The 22,284-nt window shown below is 45.7% G+C and overlaps 4 protein-coding genes across 4 annotated transcripts; all 4 read right to left on the bottom strand.

The window, feature by feature from the left end:
* On the bottom strand, positions 5,891-8,876 carry LOC8077052 (phosphoglycerate kinase, chloroplastic). Its single transcript, XM_002441268.2, has 6 exons — positions 8,357-8,876; positions 7,658-7,735; positions 7,305-7,565; positions 6,824-7,141; positions 6,559-6,717; positions 5,891-6,457 (listed from the first exon to the last, which is right to left on the bottom strand). Exons 1-6 carry the CDS (start codon positions 8,780-8,782, stop codon positions 6,248-6,250), a joined length of 1,452 nt encoding a protein of 483 aa, XP_002441313.1. The 5' UTR covers positions 8,783-8,876; the 3' UTR covers positions 5,891-6,247.
* Positions 9,298-14,317, bottom strand: LOC8064185. Its single transcript, XM_002441269.2, has 4 exons — positions 13,801-14,317; positions 12,264-13,164; positions 11,296-11,864; positions 9,298-10,372 (listed from the first exon to the last, which is right to left on the bottom strand). Exons 1-4 carry the CDS (start codon positions 14,060-14,062, stop codon positions 9,477-9,479), a joined length of 2,628 nt encoding a protein of 875 aa, XP_002441314.2. The 5' UTR covers positions 14,063-14,317; the 3' UTR covers positions 9,298-9,476.
* On the bottom strand, positions 15,427-17,960 carry LOC8064187 (metacaspase-5). The gene is made up of 2 exons (XM_002441271.2): positions 17,442-17,960; positions 15,427-16,502 (listed from the first exon to the last, which is right to left on the bottom strand). Exons 1-2 carry the CDS (start codon positions 17,785-17,787, stop codon positions 15,604-15,606), a joined length of 1,245 nt encoding a protein of 414 aa, XP_002441316.1. The 5' UTR covers positions 17,788-17,960; the 3' UTR covers positions 15,427-15,603.
* LOC8064188 (formin-like protein 6) lies at positions 19,948-20,594 on the bottom strand. Its single transcript, XM_021446818.1, has one exon. The coding sequence runs from the start codon at positions 20,588-20,590 to the stop codon at positions 19,994-19,996; it is 597 nt and encodes a 198-aa protein (XP_021302493.1). The 5' UTR covers positions 20,591-20,594; the 3' UTR covers positions 19,948-19,993.

A 22,284-nucleotide genomic window follows, 5' to 3' on the forward strand; every position in this document is an offset into this window, starting at 1 on the left:
TACCAGGTCAGAATTTCCCACGATCTTATTAAGGATTCAAGAATTTCATATAGGAACCCGGAGAAGTTCCTGAGCTAGGGACCTTACATGTATAACATCTTATGTGCAATTTTGAGTTTGACACACATAAGTAATTACATTTTGTGCCACTTTTTCTTCGACTTAAGACATTGTATTCTTGTTTGGTTCCAGTACCCCTACTCAATCCATTGGTATGTGTGTGGCACATGGTGCTCATTTGGCAAATCAAATCGAAATACCCATGGTATGTGTGTGGCACATAATGCTCATTTGGCACTGACCATGATGTCTGAGGACCAAAAATGCTAACATGTTCCATGGTACTTTTTTTTTCTTGCTTTAGGTGCATTACGAATATGATCCAGTGACAGGTGAAACCACAGGATATGAACGCGAGCCAGGGCAGTTCTGTATCAATATGTCAATGCTGCTGAAATTGTCGCCCTACAATTCAGAGGAAGAGCTGCTACAAAATGTGTGTTTTGATATGCTTATTCAGTCCTGTGGTTCAACAATAGTTACATTACTACATGCAATGCATGCTCTCGTTTCTAACCATAATTACTGAATTTTGTTTGAAACCATGTGCTACTGAAATAATTGACCTAGAGAACTGTTTGTTGATGTGTCTGCTGCTAAACAGTTTAACGACATCGGCCCACATGGAACAAAAATCATTGTGTTCAACCTGTTAGGCAGCACTGAAGGCCACTTGGATCTCGACTTCAACACTGACACAAAGGTAACAAATACATACTGATTAGATAGAGTATCAATACTAGCTTACTGGCATATCATTTGTATTTTGATGTTATGACATCCAAGAAAGGATTCTACTACTGTGACATGTCTACTGTTATCATGGAGTTTATATCATGAATTACAATTTCTTTTTTTTTCCACATGGATGCCCATTCTGTTCATAAATTCTTACCTGTACACACTCCTCGTTATCGAATAGTTCATCAATTCCTCCTTGCTTATTGCAGGATATTAGAATTAGTGTACCACAAACAATGCATCAAGAAAACGAAGCTGCAGGGGATCAAAGTAATTTGGTATATCAATACAGGAGATCTCTCAGGGCAAGTGTTACATACACTTCTTTAACTTACAAGAATTATTTTCCTCAAATCGTTTGTTTATATGTTGTTAAATGCCATTCTCTGCAGGCCTATGCTTCCATCTTGTATCGGGGCCTACCAAAGCACTTTAGAATCATTCTTCGGGGACAAGAGGTTAAGCGTCGTAACCTTGTGACTGAGCTCAAGCAGAGTCAATGCATTAAATTCAGGCGCAGCATGGCAGAAAGGGACGATGAAGTGGTATGCCACATTTTCTTCAAATTGATTTCCTCAAATGTCTAACCATGTACATAGCACTAAAAGTATACGAACCTATGTCAAGCGATGTCTTTGTCCATTTAGCATCGGTGCTTATATTTCTAGCAATTCCTGGCTTCTAAACTCTCATTTCATCGTTGTCTATTTCACTGAACTCAGGTGCTAGGATTCTTAGATGGAGTAGCAGATGCAGATCGATTCTGTTTCTACTATAAACAGCGCCTTATCCTGGTGAGTTTTAAATTTCTTCTTTTGCTTTTTAAAAGCCAAAACAATCAGAAAATCTATGCAAAAAATTGGTTCTATGGCATGATCCTATTATTGATACCGCTTCAATTCCAAAATATTCCAGCCCTTCATTCCCCCCAATAGATTCTCAAACAAAGACGGGAGCATTGTGGGAGTTCTGCAGACCAATTACCTGAAGCCGGCAAGGAACAAGCAGGATTTTCAGTGGTCGCCGGAGCTTAAAGCGCTGCTGAAGATCCTAAAAAATATGACAACAGAATTCTGGTAGCTATACTTATTACTCCCAAATAATCAATTTCCATATGCTCCGGCCTGACATTTAGTAGAACGAGCATGGCATTCTGAACGCTAGCATATCAGAGTACATGAGAAGAAAACTGACGTTTCACTGTTTCCAGGAAAAACCTGAAAGGAAAGGAGCTTAAAGATGCTGCATCCTGGCTAAGCTTGGCGCCTCCAGTCTCTCATGATGAACCAAATTTGAAGGGGAGCAACATCACTTGGATGCACTCACAGATCACCCCATCTGTCCCGGCTCATAGTGTGGGGCTGATTTTTGAGCCAAGCTTTAGCGGTATGCTAGTTCCAAGAGCTCCAACACCATGCCTTCCACTATTCCCCATTGCATCAACCAGAGACAAACAACAGATGTTGATGGCCATTGCAAACTCTTCAGATCAAGGCACAAGCTCCAATGGCATTCCTGCTCGTCCTACGACGTTGCCATTTGGGTGGAACAGCGGTGGTCTGTCCTCACATGGCATCCAGAGAGCTCCTGCCCCTCAACCTCTCACATCTGCCATGGCATCGCTGGCTGGAGACAGCCGACCAATAATACCAGTCATGGCAAGCACCAATAACTATGGCCTGAACTTCAAGGGAAGCTCCACATCTATTGCACCTCGGGCTTTCCGAGCGTCAGCCTTTACCCAGCCTAAAAGAGGTGGGATGGGGCCGAATGGCATCATGAGAGCTCCAGCACCTCACCTAGCTGCATGTTATATGCCAGCAACAGCTGGAGAGAGATACCAGTCAACACTGGCAACGCAGGACGCCATGGTGAATACCATAGGTGGCTTGGCATCCTCACATTCAGGCCCAGCCAGGGATATGGTTGCTCTCCATGATCTGCCCATCAAAATGGAGCCAGCAGATGACAATCCGCTGACTTATGGTAATAATGCAATTCCTCTGGCCATTGGCGTGATGGACACCGCTGCCACAGCCTCTTCTGCCACATCCATTCGTGATCCTGACGTGATGGGCATCAGAGACTGCAAAGCATCTGCATTCTACCCATGGTGTCCTCCTGGTTTCAAGCCGGACAATGGCTCGCCAAGCTCTTCAAGACAGGTTTGTTATAGAATTGCACTGGTCAACATTCATGAAAGGGCTTTCGATCCGATGAACCTAGCTTGTTTTTCTTGTTCAGTCTTCTCCATTTCTCCTGATAACAATCGCTTCAAATATGTTGTGCTGACTGCCTTCCATCTGCTGAAAACTGAACAGGCACAGGAGTTACAGGATGGAAGCAACCAAGAGGAACAAGAAGCCAAGCCACTGCTGAATCTGTTCAAGCCATAGGTTTCATTCAAATAGAGAGAGAACATGCTCCAATCCATTCATCGACGTCTGCTTTCTAGCCAGCTGCTGCGGTTCATGGTGCTAGTTTCAGATAGGATTCCTAGGCAGCGGACCGATACCATTTTACTCTTACCATTCTGTTATTTTTAAATATGTACTGGCACTACTTGGTACCAACATTATATTTCTGTATCAGTGAGAAGTGACATTCATTTGATTTTACTAAGCTGGCATTTATGAGGCTTAAAATTGGCTGCGTGACAATGTGCAGCTAAGGCCTAAGGTGCTGTTTGGTTGAGAGCTGCAAAAGGCAAAGTGAATGGAACTGGAATTCAGCTCTATGGGTTACAGATAGGGAACTGGGATGCAACGTGAAAGTGGGGTGTCACTCCCTTATTAGTTCATTTTCATACCAATTTTCTTCTTTTCAAATCCAAATTAATTTATTTTGATTGGTTTCAGACCGAACTAATGATCTAAGGAAAAGAAAACTTATGCATCCCTAGTTACAGTACTGGGAGTGCCCGGAGTGGAAAGACGAACAAAAGCTACCTGCAGTGGAAAGACGAACAATACCCCTCCTCCCGGGCTCCGATTCTCCGGAGGCTAGCTGAAGTGGATCTTCTGGTTCCCAGGCGTGTCTGGCAGAGATTGCCGTCAGCACAAATCCCTGGAGGAAAGCTATGGCTAGGGCTTGGAAAAAAAAAAATTGGGTGGAAGGGAAGGGTGTAGAGGGAGGGAGACACAAGCGGGTAGGCGGGTGGCTCTCACCGGCGCTGATGCCGCGGAAGCAGCAAGTCGCTCACCGTCGGCAAAGCTCGTGCACTGACGGAGATCGCTGCCGTGCGATGCGAGGTCGCGAACAGACGAGGCTGACGACCTGTGAGTCGTGCCAAACGGGTCCCGAGGGCCAGGGAGGCTGAAGCCGTACAAATTGGTCCTGAGGCCATTAATAAGGTCATGTCCGGATCGGCACATTTGAAAAAAGTCAACTTTCTCTCTCTAACTTTCACAAAAGACCATTTTTTTCTCTGTCAACTCTAAATCCAGGTAAACCACCTCTCTTAACTTTTTAAATCATGTATTTTATCTTTCAGGAACAATTTCGAAGGCAGTTTTGCTAGTACATAGTGTTTTTGCTACAATGATGTGGTTTTGTCTTTTTCTTTTTAAATTATTTTGGTTGAATCTTTGAAAAATCATAGTAAATCACAAAAAAATCATAAAATAGAACATCTAATTTTGCTAGACTCCACATAACGATATCTACACAATGAACATATATATGGTATGCTTTAGTACAAAGTTTTTGCTATAAAGGTTTTGTCTTTGTCTTTTTTATTTATTTTGGCTAAATATTTGAAAAATCATAGTAAACTATAGAAATCATAAAATATAAAATATAATTTTTTTAGACTTCACATGACCATATCTACATAGTAAATATATAATGTATGCTTTAGTATAACTTTTTTGTTGTACCTTTAGATCTCTGCTTTTTTGGTAAGTAATTGAAATAATTCATAGCTGCAGTTCTATAATTATTTTGTTGGACTAAAACACACATATATTACATGTTCATTATGTATATATACTCATGGGGAGTCTAAGAAAATTAGTTTTTCTATTTTATGACTTTTCTATGATTTACTATGATTTTTCAAAGATTCAGCCAAATAAATAAAAAAAGAAAGGACAAAACCTTTATAGCAAAAATTTTATACGAAACCATATCATATTATATGTCTAATATGTAGATATACTTATGTGGAGTCTTAAAAAATTGGATTTTCCATTTTGTGATTTACTATGATTTTTCAAAAATTCAGTCGAAATAATTTAAAAAGGAAAATACAAAATCACTGTTACTGTAGCAAACCATTATTCATTATAGCAAAACCGCCTTCGAAACCACTCCAGGGAGGTAAAATGCACGGTTTGAAAAGTTGAGGGAGGTGATTTGCCCTGTTTTGGAGTTGAGGGATAAAAGACGGACTTTCGTTAAAGTTGGCGGAGGAAAAATACACTTTTTCTGGCACATTTCCATCCCAAGGACTTCCAAATAACTCTGCACCTTTCGGTGGTGGTCCCTCATCTTTGATTTTTTTCATATATATATGTTTCTAAATTATAAATTGTTTTTGATTTTTTATATAGATTTTGCTATACATCTAGAATATGTTGTATTTAGATATATAGTAAAATTGTTGTAAAAGAACAAAGCGATTTATAATTTAGAACATACTTCCGTCCCTAAATAATTATTGTTTTCGGTTTTTGAGAAACAATTTTGACTAAATATGTATATAAAATATTAGTACTTATATTACATAATTGATATTATTAGACAGATCGTTGAATCTATTTTTATAATAAATTTATTTGGAGATACAAATGTTGCACTCATTTTCTATAAATTCAGTCAAACAAAAACCAAAAGCGACAATTATTTGTATTTACAGGAGTGACCTGTTTTGATGGTAGTTTCTGGAAGTCATGATGATGCTACACAACCAATTTTCCCACCCAAAAGCAACGATGTTTTCAGATACTCCATATCAGTTTGTTAACTCTGCAGTTTATGTTTTCTGCTGAATTCTTTTTCTGTATTTCCATACTCTGAAGATGTTGATGGCATCTTAGAACAAAGCCCGTCAGAATTGCTCAAAGCCTCAAATAGTCAAAAGAGGAACTAAAGCGAAAAAATTCCAGCTAGTGTCTGAGAACAGACAGAAATTTTACAATGCCATTGTCCAGAAATTTTCAATAGCAACCTCCATAACGAAACACAAATGATAAAGCTCCTAGTTGCCAATGGTTGAATAGGCTATATAGGTTACCCTTGAAGGTTTTTTATGTCACTAGTTACGTTACCAAGGAAAGATGACTCGGTAAGCACATATTATTTGTTTCGTTGTTCAAACGATTTCCAGTAGCTCTATAAACACATTGATCTCTTACATTTAGAGCGGCTGACGAGGAGCAAGCAAGAATGTAGCAAGTATACAATGGCACGTGAAGATGGAGATGAAACAAAATGAAAGCTTGCTTCATACAGCCACAGGGATGGCTTCATCCAATGCAACAACTCCTGGAAGCTCCTTTCCTTCCAACAATTCCAAGCTGGCACCACCTCCCGTGGAAATGTGGCTCATAACGTCAGCAACTCCCACCTTCTCAACAGCGGCAACAGAGTCTCCACCTCCAATGATAGTTGTGACACCCTTGGCGCTAAGTTCTGCCAACTTCTTTGCCACAGCCTACAAAAGAGATAGCAGGGTTAGGTTTCTTTCATTGTAACCTCTCCTCAGTCCTCAGTTCGATAGCTAAGCTGCATCAGCATGTTTGAGCAGTGCTTTACCTCAGTTCCTACAGCAAACTTGTCAAATTCGAAAACACCCATGGGCCCGTTCCAGATGACCGTCTGGCATGTATCCAGGGCTGCGTTGAATGAAGTAACAGCATCTGGGCCAATATCCAGCCCCATCCAACCATCAGGAATTGCAGATGCTGGAACAATCTGTAGAAAAATTATGTGGTCAAGTTTCTTCCTATGCAGAACCGAGGGATGCTTCAACTTCACTACAAAAGATCGGCTGATTAGGAAAGGAGAAGATGCAACAAACCTGGCTGTTAGCATCAGGGGCAAACTTATCAGCAATGACAACATCGGTTGGCAACAAAAGGGAGACACCCTTTTCCTTAGCCTTTGCAAGGAGAGATGTTGCAAGATCAAGTTTGTCTTCCTCAACCAATGAAGCACCAACAGAGAGACCTTGTGCCTTGTAAAATGTGAAGATCATACCACCACCCAAGAGAAGGATATCACACTTTTCCAACAGGGATTCAATAACCCCAATCTTGGATGACACCTTTGAACCACCCACGATGGCAGCAAATGGGCGTTTAGGGCTTGAGACAGCTCCGACAAGGTAGTCAAGTTCCTGCACATTGATTTTGTTAAATATAAGGATCAGATTGAGATTGAGGGGAAAGAGAAAAGAATCATAATTTTCTGTTTTATGTAGCATTTTTCTCTTTGTTCCTATCTTTCATAGTTCCTGAGTTACAAAATGGAACATGTAAACAAAGAAAAAGAAAGATAACCTTCTGCAAAAGGAACCCTGCAACAGAAGGCTTCAGAAACTTGGTAACTCCCTCAGTCGATGCATGTGCCCTGTGGGCTGTTCCAAATGCATCATTGACATAAAGATCTGCTAGGGAGGCAAGCTTCTGTGCAAACTCTGGGTCATTCTTCTCCTCTTCCTTGTAGAATCTTACGTTCTCCAGGAGCAAAACCCCACCAATGGGCAAGGCGTCCACCAGCTTCTCAACTTCAGGGCCAATAACATCCTCGGCCTTTTGCACCTATTTGTGGGTATAGATATGCTTTAGTCAGAACAATCAATTAGCACATGTGATTTAATTAGAAGTACCAATGATGTAGAATAAATCAATACCTGAATGCCAAGAAGCTCAGACAACCGTCCTACAATGGGACCTAAGCTAAACTTGGGTGTAAAACCCTTAGGGCGACCCTGCACATCCAGAGCAAAAGGGAGGATATTAACCCTAATTGGATGAAAAGAAAATTAAGCAGCCATCTGAGAAAAATAAATTGGTTCAGCTATCTTTCATAAAATTATCATTGAACACAAGAAGCAAATCTGCAATTAATAGCCAGTGTGCATATATAAAATCACAAATTTGATTAAATTAAACACTATCACTGTGCAGGTCCTTGGCTCATACATTGTGAGTGTATGCGGAGAGCAACAGTTGGGTTCCAGTTTTCTAAAACAGAAGTCACAAATAGACGCTGAATTAAAAATATCAGTTTTTTTCTACTTTTGTAAGGTTTTTTTTTCTACAAGGGTTCTCTTTCACCTTTGCAGTAATTCCCAGTTTATGCCCAAAAGCGAAAATAGAAGTGATAATTAGCTATGTTGAAGATAAGCTAAAATCATATAACACAGGAAGCAAAATCACAACTAATAGCCAGTGTCCATATAGTACGTATTACTTAACCAAAGCAAATCAGACTATCACAAACACCTGGATCCAAGGAGTACTGAACTCCTACATTGTCTATGCATGCGAAGAGCATTACTTCCCCAAATCAGACGATATACGGGAAGGCTGGAGGGCCGGGAACTCACCAAGTGGCTTGAGAGGATGACCTTGGCGCCCTTGCTGATGAGGTACTGGATGGTGGGTACGGCGGCCCGGATGCGGGTGTCGTCGGTGATGTTCTGGTTCTCGTCGAGCGGCACGTTGAGGTCGGCGCGCACGAAGACGCGCTTCCCCTCGAGGTCGGCCTCCGTGAGGTCCCCGACGCTCTTCTTGGCCATGGTGGCCATGGCCCGCGTGCCGCGCGCGGAGGACGCCTGCCGGCACCGCGACGCGACGTGGACCGCGAGCCGCGCGTCGCCCGCCGCGAACGCCAGCGACCGCGCCGGCTGGCACGCCGCGGCGAGGCCTCCCCTGCGCAGCGGGGCGGCGGCGGCAGCGGCGGCGGTGGCTGCCCTGGTGGCCGCGCGGGCCGCGAGGGAGAGGGAGGTTGGCGCGGCGGCCGCGGACGCCATTGGGATTCGGACGGCGGCGGCGGCGGCGGCGGGTGGAGCGGAGAGACCGAGAGGGAGTGATTCGGGAGCGCGGGAGGAGCGGGGTCTTGTGGGTCGTATAGAGGGCTTTGTGGATGAAAAGGTGGGGAAGGCTTATCGCTGGCGAGAGGTCGGGACGACGGTTCCGGTGGGTGTGTGGGGGAGGAGACGGCGGTGATCGATCACGGCGATGCGATGGGCGATGGCGACGTGTGGGGGCTCGGTGGCTTCGATTTCCCCCCTGTCCTTTGTGTGATCTGGGATCGCCGTCCCTTCCTAGTCCCACGCTTTGGAAACTTGGGATCACTAGCGGTGCCCGTGAGGCCGTGAGGCGTGAGCTTACTGGATTTGTCCAAAGCATATTCTGCCAAACAAATTGCTAGTAGATCTCAGTTCATGCAATTTTTTTTACTGACGATGATAGTCTGTTCTATTCCGGTAGAGGGAATTCATCGCGGGCAAGAACACTGCCGGCTGCAAAGCTTGGCCAGTAAAACTGAGACAATGCCGCCTGGCGACCGCGGAGGTCAACGTCTCCCGGCAATAAAAAGTATCGATTTTTGTGAGGAAATATAAACTCATAAAAAAAAGTCTCATTTTTGTTACACAGACGGCGTAGCATCCACAGATGAAGCCTGAAATTCACTCGACACGGTGCTCAAACGTTTATTTCGTCTCAGCAGATGAAAGGCAGCCTGGCGTGCTCATCGCTGCAGTAGAGCCCGGGCTGCTGCGTGTACCCCTGCTTGGACAGCAGCTCCCGCGCCCTGACCACCAGCTCACGGTTCGTCACCGCCGCCGCCCCGCGCTTCTTGCCGTTGCCGGCGAGGATGGTCTGGATCGCATTGCTCAGCGCGCCGTAGGACATGCCGTCGGCCGTGGTGGCGTCCGCCGAGGTCTCGTCCGTCTGGCACCCGCTGATGAGGACGCCGTTCCGCGGCGGCAGCCCCGCGTACACTTCCTCGACGTTATGCGTGTCCTGCTCCTGTGCCAGGGCCTCCGCCTCCCAGGGAGCGGGAGTGTGCGAGTGCTCCGCTTCCCTGCCGTCGTGCCGGAGCTTGCCCACCATGACCTTCATGAACCTCTTCACCTTGGGGCTCGCCTCGTCGCCGAAGTGGTGGAACAGCGTCGTGCGGATGGAGCCCACGCCGACATCGTGCCGTCCGGTCTTGTCCTTGAGCATCTGGATGAACGTCGACAGCGGCAGCGACCGGTTGCCGATGCTGCCGCCCTTCGCCGCCTTCGTGTCATCCGCCGGCTCCTGGCCGCCTCCGCTCTGGACGTTGCTGCCCTGCTGCTGGCTACGGCGACTGCAGTGGATGCCGGCCGCGAGAGACTCGAGCACGCCACGGACGATTTGCGCGAGGGAGGCGCAGAGTCCGGTCCCGGAGCCGGAACCAGGAGGAGGCTTCATTTCGCGCTCTCGGCGCTGCTGGGTCCTGTTCTGCTTGGTGCTGTTGCCGATCTGCTCCTTGGTCTTGTCGATCAGGCCGCCGCTGTGGCACGAGTCTGAGACCATGGTGAAGCGGCACCCGTCAGGGACCTTGGCCACGAGCTCCGTGAAATCTTGGTCTGCAGTGCAGCATATGCATGGAGATCAGATCAGGACGACCTTTGACGAGGGAGCTCTAGAAAAACCATCAACCGAACAGGTTGTCGAATGAAACGATCACGGATTAGGATTACAGAGTTAGGCGGGCTATGATTTATGAATCGGCTGATTCTAACGTGGCCAGCTTGTTGAACTCACCAAAACTAAACCTACCTTGGCTATAGGGATGCACAATTGATAGCATAGTACAGCCTAAAAGATCACATTTACACCTGGGAAAAACGCAATAGCTAGTAGGTGTATTGTACTTAAAAATATTTTTTTTACCAGCGTGTACCCATTTTGTTAGTATCTGTATAGTGTATAAAAACTGTATAGCTACAGTGATGCTGCAAGGTCAAAGTCTTTTGAAAACTGTACGGCTACAATGAGTATTTTGAAAATACTTTCAAGCTATACTAATTTTGGAACTTGGAAATGGTATAGTTTTATGGAAAAACAACAGGCAAAACTCAGAATATTGCTTTTGAGACTCTGAAGACTGGGCCAAAACAAAATTAACATTCTTAATTAACGACAACTGTTGCTCAAAAACAAATCCTTCTGGCTATTTGCTTCCGGCTTCAGTTAGCATTCTCCATTTCTTAGTACTTAAAAAAAACACATCACTATGGCTCCACATACTGAACTAGCTTATCTCGTAGGTTTCTCTTTGAATTTCTGAATCGTGTCCTGGGCTTGTCAGGCTTACCGTCTAGCGAGCCCACAAAATTATCTAGTCGTTCATTACATGATCGATTTTGCGACCCATGCAAACCCTGTAGCTACTAAATTCATCTTACCATACACTCGATCGGAATGCTGTATGAAAGGCTAGAACCTAACCGTCAGACACGAACAGTGGCCTCAGAGCAGAGCAAACAGAAGGGAGCGCACAGCATACCTTTGATCAGGTTGAGGTCGCATGGCACGATGCACTCGTCGTAGCCGGTGTCGTCGTCCTCCCCGGTCTCGGCGGGGAGCTGCAGGCCGTGGCCGCTGTAGTGGAAGAAGAGCGCGTCCCCGGGGCGCGCGCCCGCCACGAGCCGCTCGAGCTCCAGCCGGATGTTGGCCCCCGTGGGCGGCGGCGTGGACGGGTCGGCGTCGGCCAGGACGCGGATGCCGGCCTCGTCGAACCCGAAGCGCTCCACCAGGCAGCGCCGCATGCGGGCCACGTCGTTCAGGCATCCCTTCAGCTCCCCGTCCGTGCCCGGGTAGTTGATGCCCACCAGCACGGCGCGCTTCTGCCCCATCGCTTCTGCGCCGCCGCCGCCGGACGAGAGGCCGCCGCGCTTCGACGCGTTCGGCGATGGAGGTGTTGGCGGCTGGAAATGATGGTCTGGTTGGTACGGTGACGCAGGAGGGCAATTGGCGTTGTGGCCTGGCACCTCGTGCGTGCTGGGCTGGTGGAGCTCCGGAGTGCTGCCGCGCGAGGTGCTCATTGCCACCACCACCCCGCGCATTTTTGTATTGCTGGTGGGTGTCGACGTCAGCTAAAGCGGCCTTGCACTGGGAACAATCGCATCGGGTTAGCTTAAATGTAAGTAAAAAAAATTGCGAGGAATTTAACCAAAGCTTATTTGGGTTATTTGGTAGGTACAAATCCATCACCATTTTTTCCGTTGAAAATATTCACTTTGGCATTGACACGAGCAAAGAAGCCTTAGTGTTAACCGCAGACTATTCGTAAGAGTAGCCATCTTCTTCTTTTTAGAAATGAAAAACTTTGAGAAAGCTTAGAACAAGTGTACGAATCATATGATTAAATATATAGGCACAAAGAGATCATTTTGTGCATAACAGTCTCATTCTCAATTTCAACAATCATAGCCACCACATACCATAGAAAAATAATACAGTCGTGTAATGGGCTAGCCGCTTGCGTCTCTACTCGAGCATATGAAAGGCAAACTGGCATGCTCATCGCTGCAGTAAAGGCCAGGTTGCTGAGTAGTGACCCCCTGTTTGGACAGCAGCTCCCGCGCTCTGAGCACCAGTTCCCTATTCGTCACCGCCCCGTCGTGCTTCCTGGCGAGGATGGTCTGGACGGCGTTGCTGAGCAAGCCGTAGGACACGCCCTCCGCCGTGGTGGCGTCCCCCGAGGTCTGGTCCGTCTGGCAGCCGCTGATCAGGACGCCGTTGCGAGGCAGGGGCGGCGGCGCGCTCGCCGTGGTGCCGGCATACACCTCCTTGATGCCGCCGTCGCCGTGCACCTGATCTTGTTCCAGGGCCCGATCGAGAGTGTCCACCTGTCTCGCCTCGTTTCCCTCCAGCTGCTTGCCGTCCTGCCGGAGCTTGTTGCCTGCCACTGCCATGACCTGGACGAACTTCTTGATCTTGGGGCTCGCGTCGTTGCCGAAGTGACGGAACTGCGTCGTCCGGATCATGCCCACGCCGACGTCGTCCTCGCCGGTGGTCTCCCGGAGCATCTTGATGAACGCCGAGAGGGGCAGCGACCGGCTTTTTATGCTGGCGGTGGCCCCTGCTGCCTTCGTGTTCGTCTCCGTTCCTCCACTCTGGACGACGAGGCGAGGCAGGTGGATGCCTAGTGAATCGAACACGCCATGGACGATCCGTAGGAGGAAGGCAATGGCACCGAAAGGATGCCGCCGCGTGACTCGCTCGGCCGGGTGCTCGGTTTTGTTCTGCCGAGTGCTGTTCCCGATCTGCTCCTTGGTCTTGTCGATCAGCCCGCCACTGTGGCACGAGTCTGAAACTATGGTGAAGATGCAGCCATCTGGGACTTTTGCCACGAGCTCCTTGAAATCTTGGTCTGCAGTTTGTACATGCCTGAAAATTTAGTATCATTATTCAGGTCTGAATCCTCAGGCGCGTATGGGTGAAAGACTGAAAGATATCTTATGAAATTGTACTTACAATGCTTAGTTCGAATTTAAACCTAATCGGGCACATTTATATATGTCATTATGAAAATATAGCAACATCTATCCACCCATATTATTTGAAAACCAACATAAAGTACTCTGTAGGCACATCTAACTTACCCACCTATGCTATTAGGAAAAAATAATCTAAAACCTCTAAATTTGCATACAAGACAACCACCTCCACTGTTTACAAAAAAATAAAGTAACACTATATGGAAAATAATCTAAAGTGACTCTTAAATTCACACATTATTAAAAACAAATAATCCATGAATTTAAATATAAATTTCAGTATAAATATGATTTAGGAAAAAAACTAGAGTTTTTTTTAGAAATGATGGCAAGTGTTGGTTCAGTTTTTTGAATGGAAACCGGGCACTGGAAATCATAAAATTCTAAAAATTCATTCAGGCACTAAAAATATAGCAACCCCAGTACCACAACTCCAGTCAATTGAGTTCGAAAAGAACTAACAACAAACTAATTAGAGGGTAAGTACAGGCAGAGCCCGGCCGGCGCACCTTTGATGAGGTTGCCGTCGCATGGCACTATGCACTCGTCGTACCCGGTGTCGTCGTCCTGCCCGGTCTCCGCGGGCAGCTGCATCCCGTGGCCGCTGTAGTGGAAGAAGAGCGTGTCCCCGGGCCGGGCGTCCCCGACAAGGCGCTCGAGCTCCTGCCGGATGTTGGCCCCCGTGGGCGCCGGCGTGGACGGGTCGGCGTCGGCGAGGACGCGGATGTCGGCTTCGTCGAACCCGAAGCGCTCCACGAGGCAGCGGCGCATGCGCGTCACGTCGTTGAAGCAGCCCTTCAGCTCGTCGTTCCGGCCAGGGTAGTTGAAGCAGGCGACGCGCTTGTGCTTCCTCGCGTGGTTATTGAGGTGGTGCGCTGGTGGCGGCCGGAATGGAACTCGATCGGGTTGGTGCGTGCGGCAACGAGTTGTCGATTGGCCTTTCTTTGGCGCCGATCTGGCAGCTCGTGCAGAGTTGGTGGAGATCGAGTGCCGGTGCCCTCGTGCGAGGTGCAGAGTTCATTCCTCCCTCGCTATTTTCTATTCGTTGGAGACGCGGACGAGGGTCACCGTGTACGAGTACATTCATATGTCGCATGCAGTTCGCGAGGGGAGTAAAATATGGTTTGAGCTAGCGGAAGGATACAGCGCGCGAGCTAATTTTCAAGCTCATCGTATCTTGTTTTTTTAAAAAAGAAAATTCACACCAAAGCACACTATCAAATGCATTAAGGTCTTAAGTTGAAGGGTACAAATTCCACAAAAAAGTTCAATAGTTTCGCACCATCCTTAAATTAACATCTGAATGACTTCCAAAATTCATGCAATTTTAATTGTAGCTTCCCAAGCACATGGTAAGGGTATTCGCACAAGATCTTACCAAAAAGATCCAGGTTTTACCGAGAATTTTATATCTTTTTTTTTATGGAACAAGAATTTTATAACTCCTTACTCAAATTGGAATTTTGTCAAAAAAACTTTAAAATAAGAACTCAACGTGCTCGTGGGAATTTTGTTTATCGGCAAACTTATATATTATATGTTCCCTTGAGTTCATATACGTGCACAAGAATCAACCTGAAACATCCCGCAAAAAAGAAATCATAAAATCTAGCAAAAGATAGTTTTTTAAGGGGGAAACTTGAGATATAAATGCTGGATAAAAAAAACTTAGCGAAAACAATAGATAGAAAATCCATACAAAAGATGGCCAAAACTAGAAAAAAAAAAGAAATCTTGGATCCATAAGATAAAGATATAAGCACGAAATTAATACATCAAACTTCAATTTATTCAAAAGGAACTATACATCTCAGGTTCTAGCTTTCTCCCATCATAATTCCAATATAAATCGAAAAACTAGAGCAAAAGGCACTCAACACACACACACACTCTCTCTCTCTCTCTCTACACTCATGCCTTCCTTGCACTTCAGCACTTGGCTAACCTGTCTAGAATGAAATTAGAGTTTAAAGAATTTTTGGAGCTACAAATGCCCATCTCTATGAAATATATAATGCATCATGACAAAAGAAAAAAGAATGAAAAATACAGCTTTGTAATATTCTGAGAAATAATATTTTATTTACTATTATGATCAAACATGAAACTCGGTGTACCGGTCATGTGGTTAAACATTTTTTTTCTTTGAAAAGTCAATGTGGTTAAACATAGTAACCTCAAAGAATGTCATCCTGCGAAGAAACAATCCATTCCCAAATTTCATCGAAAAACATAACCACCAGTCAACCTCACATGGACACCATAAAGTGACAATATACAAATATTGCAATCCATAGGACAAACCCAATGAATCAGCATATGAAAGCCACACTCGCATTCTCATCGCTGCAGTAGAGCCCAGGCTGTTGGGTGTAGCCCTGTTTCGACAGCATCTTGCGCGCTTTCAGCACGAGCTCCTTGTTTGTTACCTTCCCGCGCTCCGAGAGGATGGCCTGGATGGCATTGCTGAGCGCACCGTAGGACACACCCTTCGGTGTGGTCGCGTCCGCAGACGTCTGGTCGGTCTGGCACCCACTGATCAGGACACCGTTGCTTGGCACCCTCGCCGTCGTCCCGGCATACACCTCTTGGTCGCTGTGCACATTTTGTTTCATGGCTGGGTCGAGCTCTTCTTCCTTGCCATCAAGCTTGGCTTTCAGGAATTCCTGTGCCAGGGCGCCCATGAAGCCCACAATGCCACCATGCTGTCCCTGCTGTAACTTGTTCAGCATGACCTTCATGAACTTCTTTATCTTCGGACTGGCGTCGTCTCCAAAGAGGTTAAATAGTGTTAGCCGGATTGAGCCTACATCAACGTCATCCTTCCCAGTCTTCTCCTTGAGCATCTCGATCAATGTCGAGAGAGGTAGCGACCGGTTTTTGACATGGGCATCGGCTGTGTTGATGTAGCGTGACTCTTCAGCATCATCGTCGTCACCGTGACCTTGCCGGTGGCTATGGCTACGGTGGGGCAGGTGAATTCCTTTAGACTCAAACACGTCCCGAACAGTATCTTTGAGGAATTCCCGGAAGCTAGTGTCAGAAGCAGGCCGTTCTTCAAGTTCCCGGCGCTGGGTCTGGTTCAGCTTGGTGCTGTGGCCAATCTGTTCCTTCGTCTTGTCAAGTAGTCCACCACTGTGGCACGAATCAGAAACTATGGTAAAGAGACAGCCACTGGGGATTTTTTGCACAAGCTCCGTGAAATCTTGGTCTGCAGTGCATAAAAAAAACATCAGTTACTTTTTTTAACCTCTATGAATGGAGCATCCAAACATGAACTAGGTAAAATGGCACACAATTGGATTCAGGCATAGCTGTTTGCTGAGCAACTCCAACCCACCTCCTAAACAAGTCCCTATTCTAAATCTAGGGACTTGATTCAAAAAAATCAACTCCAACCCACCTCCCCTCCCATTTTTCATGCCCTCCTAAATTATAGTTTCAGCCCCTCACATCTAGAACCCCCTATCCTACTTGTTTAGGAGGTGGGTTGGAGTTGGGTCTTAATTTGAGCCTCTACTTTTTTTATCATAGCATGTAAATAAAAATTTAAGGGTTTAATTTAGGGACTTGGGCTAGAGTTGGTGAGTGGGGATCTTTTTGGCCCAAATTTTATCATTTTTTTAAGGAGATAAACTCTGTTTGTAAGAAAGCTTTTTCTTGAGGAGAAAAACTCTGTTTGTAAGAAAACTTACAATTTTGTTACCATTTTTCACTATTGTCAAAGTGATCAGAACAGTTTCGGCCTTTCAGAAATTGCATTTTGAACTCTCAAGCTAGAAACTTACAATGTATAGTATCCCTCTGGTAAAGTAAACACATAATGTGGATCTAAATTATTAGCACCATCTTTTTGAACATGCAGATCCTGGTTATGAGTAGACATCTGAAATATTTTTTGTTACTGGCCTAGAATCATATCCATTTCTGGTTCAAATAAAATTTGTGCAATATGAATTCATAGTCACGTACGAACCAATCCAATCATTCACTTACATTACCACAATGCTACCATGTCCAGTCACAAATTAAACGCATAGCAATCAGATTTTGTTATTCTGAAACCCCACCTACAATTCGATCCCCACTTCTCGATTAGCCCGACCCACCATAGCAACAAGCAAGCAACAGAGGGGCAGAACTCGCACACCTGTGATAAGGTTCATGTCGCAGGGCACGATGCACTCGTCGTATCCGGTGTCGTCGTCCTGCCCGGTCTCGGCGGGCAGCCGTGTGCCGTGCCCGCTGTAGTGGAAGAAGAGCAGGTCCCCGGGCCGCGCGTCCCCGACGAGGCGCGCGAGTTCCCGCCGGATGTTGGCCCCCGTGGGCTTCAGCGCGGAGCCGTCATCGATGAGGACGCGGATGCCGGACTCGTCGAAGCCGAAGCGGTCGACGAGGCACCGGCGCATGCGAGCGACGTCGTTGTGGCACCCCTTGAGCTCCGCTTTGGTGCCCGGGTAGTTGATGCCCACCAGCACCGCCCGCTTCGCCCCCATCGGTGCCTTTTCCAGATTCGAAGCCGCGTCGCGTCGAATCGGCGGCCGGCGACGGTGAGGCGAGGCGAGGCTACGCGGCGGCGCGGTGCGTGCGTTCGACGGTTTCGAGGAAGAGGAGGATGGTGGCTGGCTGGTGGGGGGGCTTTGGACTTTTGGGTGGGACGCTCGCTGGCCGAGCTGTCTATTGGCGCTCCGATATGGCAGGTCTCGTGGGGCTGGTTGGTGGGAGGGTGGTGGGGCCGTGCTAGGTGGTCATCGCTGGTCGCGGATTTCTATTGGTGGGTCAGCGTCTCAGCGGCGTCGGGCCTAAAAAACGTGTTTTGTTTTTTTTAAAAAAAACGTGTTTTGTCTGCACGTGCTGTTTTCCTCGGTGTCATATGGTGGGCTAATGGGCTGGTAGGTTTGTTACTTTGTTGCGTGGGCGTGGGCCTTTGCTAGCCGAAACACCTCTCAAAAAATAGGTGGGCTGTAGTTTTGCTAAGGCCTTGTTTAGTTCCAACAAAATAGACACTATAGTACTTTCATTTGTATTTGATAAATATTATTTAATTATAGACTAATTAAGCTCAAAAGATTTATCTTGCAAATTATAGGTGAACTGTGTAATTAATTTTTATTTTCATCTATATTTAATGCTCCATGCATGCAACTATAGATTCAATGTGACGGAGAATCTGAATTTTTTTAATTTTTTTTTGAACTAAACAAGGCCTCAAAGGAAACCAAAAAAAAAAGGTGGGATGCAGTTTTGAATCTGTAGCCGTTTGTGGTTGGCAAATAAGACATTGGATTGTGCACGCAATCTCTCTGAGCTGGTTTAAGCTAATTTCTCTAATAGTGCTAACTTTTAACACATAATTTTTAAACTAGATAGCTCCACATGACACTCATATAGCTTTGAAATATGTGTAAGAGCTTAGCTCTTGATTAAGAGCTAGCTTTTTTCCTCTCTTTTATTAAAATGTGAAAAAAATGCTTAGAGATAGCTTAAAAGTCGATTGTTGGAGTTGTCCTTAGTTGTTCTTTGATCTGTTTGGAAACTCAGGAATGAAATCTGTTTTTAGGGTATTGCATGGACTAGGACTGGGAAGTACGGATCGTTAGGATGTTATTAAGAAGGTGGATGTCCATGCTTCAGCAGGAGTTTGGGCGCCATGGCCACTTAGCTATAAACCACGGCAGTTTTTTTTTGCGACAATAAACCAGGGCAGTTTTGCCACCGCAGATAGTAACGTGCCTATTTCTAAAATTAAATCTATGATAATTGGTTCTTATGGGAATTCAGATGGAAATCCCTCTATTGGTTCTACTTCCACTACTAATGATGATTTTATTGTGCCATCCGAGACTACAAGCAAGAGTAATTAGCATGGCGAGCAGCCCAAACAACAAGAAACCGAAGAGAGAAGGAAGAAGAAATCGAACTAGTACCTGTGTAGTGGTGAGTAAATTTTCATTAACTCCATGAAATTACTATTTGCATAGCACCCCTTGAGGTGCTCTATGGATTTTGTGGATCTTGGGGATCCAAGTTTTTTACAGATATGAAATGTGCAGAATTGGAGCATTCACTTGAAAAAGTTGGGAGTGGATCAGTTTTTTTTAAAAAACAAATATGAAATTATGTGAAGCTCTACCGAACATTCCCTTAGTTTTGTAGTTTGACACCGGAAGAAGACCAGGCGTCCATGTTAGATCACATCGAATCATGGATAGATTCAACCACCCTTTCATGCGTGCTTGCAATATTGTTCGTCTAAACGGTCGTTTAGCCTATGTTAAACACCATATAAACGCTACACGGTGGTGCTTTGTTTCCGTTTATTGTGAAATTCCTATACAATCCCTGAGAAATTTGGCTTTAAATCAACTATGATTTACTTAGTAATTTCTTTTAGCAGAAGGACTTACTTAGTAGTTGACATTAAAAATTAGCAAAAACTAGCTAGCTAGAGTTACGTAGGCCGCTAATTTTTCAGTCTAAAAAAAATTAGTTCACACAGAAGTACCTAGTCAAACTTGGATGATAGCCTGATATAGGTTCATGAAATCGATACATATACTCCGTATATATTATATGAAAGGAAAGCTGCTCACTACGCATCCACGACGCACATCATCTCATTTTTGAAGACAGACTAACCAAATTTAAATACACAAAAGCACACGGAGCTTGGTGCTGAGGCGCCGATCGAACGAACGCCAGCTACTTGTGCTGCCACCCGTGTGGTATCTTTGGCGTGCTCATGCAGCTGGACGGCGACACGGCGAAAGAGAAGGACGCGCGCTCGCCGTGTGGCATGACCCGGGGCGACGACAGCGACCGGCAGCGCCAGTGCGAGAAGGACGAGGACGACGCCGTCGCGGCGCCGGCTTTCATCGTCGGTGCCACCGCCGACGACGCCGACGCCCTCCCCGGCGTGACGACGCTCCCGCCGCTGCCAGCAGGAGCTGACGGTGACGACGGCCACCGCGTGGAGAGGGGCGGCGCCGACGCCCGGAAGGTGACGCGCTGGGACTGGGACGCCGCCGCCGCCGCCGCAGCCAGCACGTCTGGAGCGACTGCGCTCCTGTTGCTGGCGCTGCGGAGCTTCGGCGCCGGATGCGGCGGCAGAGGCTTCTTGGTGCGGCTGGTTAGGCGGAAACACGTGCACTTGACGCCGCCGCTTGCCGGCGGCTCAGTGGCGCCGTTGGCCATCTTTGGCCGCAGCGGTGGCGGTGGCGGAGGACGCGGTCTGCTTCTGCTTTGTCGTGGCAACGGTTGGGGCGGCGCCAGAGGAACATTTTCTTTGGCAGAAGCCATGGGTGTGCTTCGCACCGATGTGTTGTTCTCACTAGCTTGGCTAGGCTTTTATAGTGAACTAGTCAACCAGAGCTCTTCTTCGTTTTCCTTTCTGTTTTCTGACGACCTGAGCTCACCTTCGTGTGACCATGTCTGTGCATTTTTTAGGCAAAAATGTCCAGCATCTGAACGGTTTGTTTGCTTCCTTGTCGTCTAGCTAGGGCCTTGTTTACTTCCAAAAAATTTTGCAAAATTTTTCAGATCCCCGTCATATCGAATCTTTAGACACATGCATGAAGTATTAAATATAGATAAAAATAAAAAATAATTACACAGTTTGGTCGAAATTGACGAGACGAATCTTTTGAACCTAGTTAGTCTATGGTTGGATAATATTTGTCAAATACAAACGAAAGAGCTACAGTGTCGATTTTGCAAAATATTTTGAAACTAAACAAGGCCTAGGAAGTGGCCGGCATGCATAGCAATCCTCCATAAGCTGGAAACCATAGAAGAAGTGAGGGATTTCAAGGGAAGAAGCGCTGTTGAAAATCTATTCCCTTGAATTTAAAGTATTCCACGGATTTTAACATAGATTATGAGTAGAACAAATGACGTATGTAACATTTATTTAACTATAGAGAGATCTTGGTTTTGCCATATTTTGAACTCAATGGTAAAAACTAGAGAAATGCTAATGGTCAACCGGTTGATTTGGAGCTTCCAATCAACCGGATTCTGAGCCGCTTGATCCGCCGAGGCACCACTCTTGCCAAGGCCAAGCCCGCTGCCCGCCGATACTAATGTCGTGGCCTGGTCTGCAGTGCACGTCGCGGATGATCACGTCCGAGTAACCGTCCCTACACAACGCAATTTCGCAAGCTAGCTAGTGTGAAGCAGATCACCTTTCTGGTTCGTTTGTTTTCATCTGCATAATTTGTTCTAAAATTTGTGAATAATTTGATGATATTTGTGAATAATTTGACATATATTTTTATAACATTTGGAATGTATAGAAATAATTTGTATTTTTTTTAAAAAAATGTCATATATCTGTGGTATTCTCAAATTACATCACTATGTCTAATAAATTACAGTGAAGAAATCATTATAAAAATAGTAATAAGGTGGTGTAAATATAACTATAAGAGAGTGTAAGTATATGTGAAAAAATTCTGTTAATAGAAAAAGCTAAATCAACCAGATGTTGGCTAGACATCTCCTAAAACAATCGCCCATGGATCTTGAGTCCTCACATATGCAGAGATGCAACAAAATCCAATCCTCTGTGCCAACATCGGGTCAATTTCACTGTGTTCATCTAAGCGGCATGAGGATGAGGACAAATTATATCATGCATTACATCATAGATGATTGGATGCCAACAAGGGAGTGCTCTTTCCCTACCATTGGGCTATGACCTTGATAATGGCACTATGCCAATTGTGTACAAAGGAGACACCATATTCAATAACATAGAATTGATACGTCTATTTAATGTATGTATGATTAGAGATATATACATCTTCGATGAATTGTTACCCATGGGCCATATAACTTGTTTAAAGTGAAATGTTCCATGGTGACCCCGAACAAATGCTTATTGACAAATTTACATAATTTTATTTTACTTGAGACCATTATGCAGCGTCTAGTCGTTATTCAACATATAGCGCAACTAAATCGTTGTATGATCAGCCAATAATTGTTTACGA

Source organism: Sorghum bicolor, chromosome 9, assembly GCF_000003195.3.
Source record: "Sorghum bicolor cultivar BTx623 chromosome 9, Sorghum_bicolor_NCBIv3, whole genome shotgun sequence".
NCBI classification, from domain to species: domain Eukaryota; kingdom Viridiplantae; phylum Streptophyta; class Magnoliopsida; order Poales; family Poaceae; genus Sorghum; species Sorghum bicolor.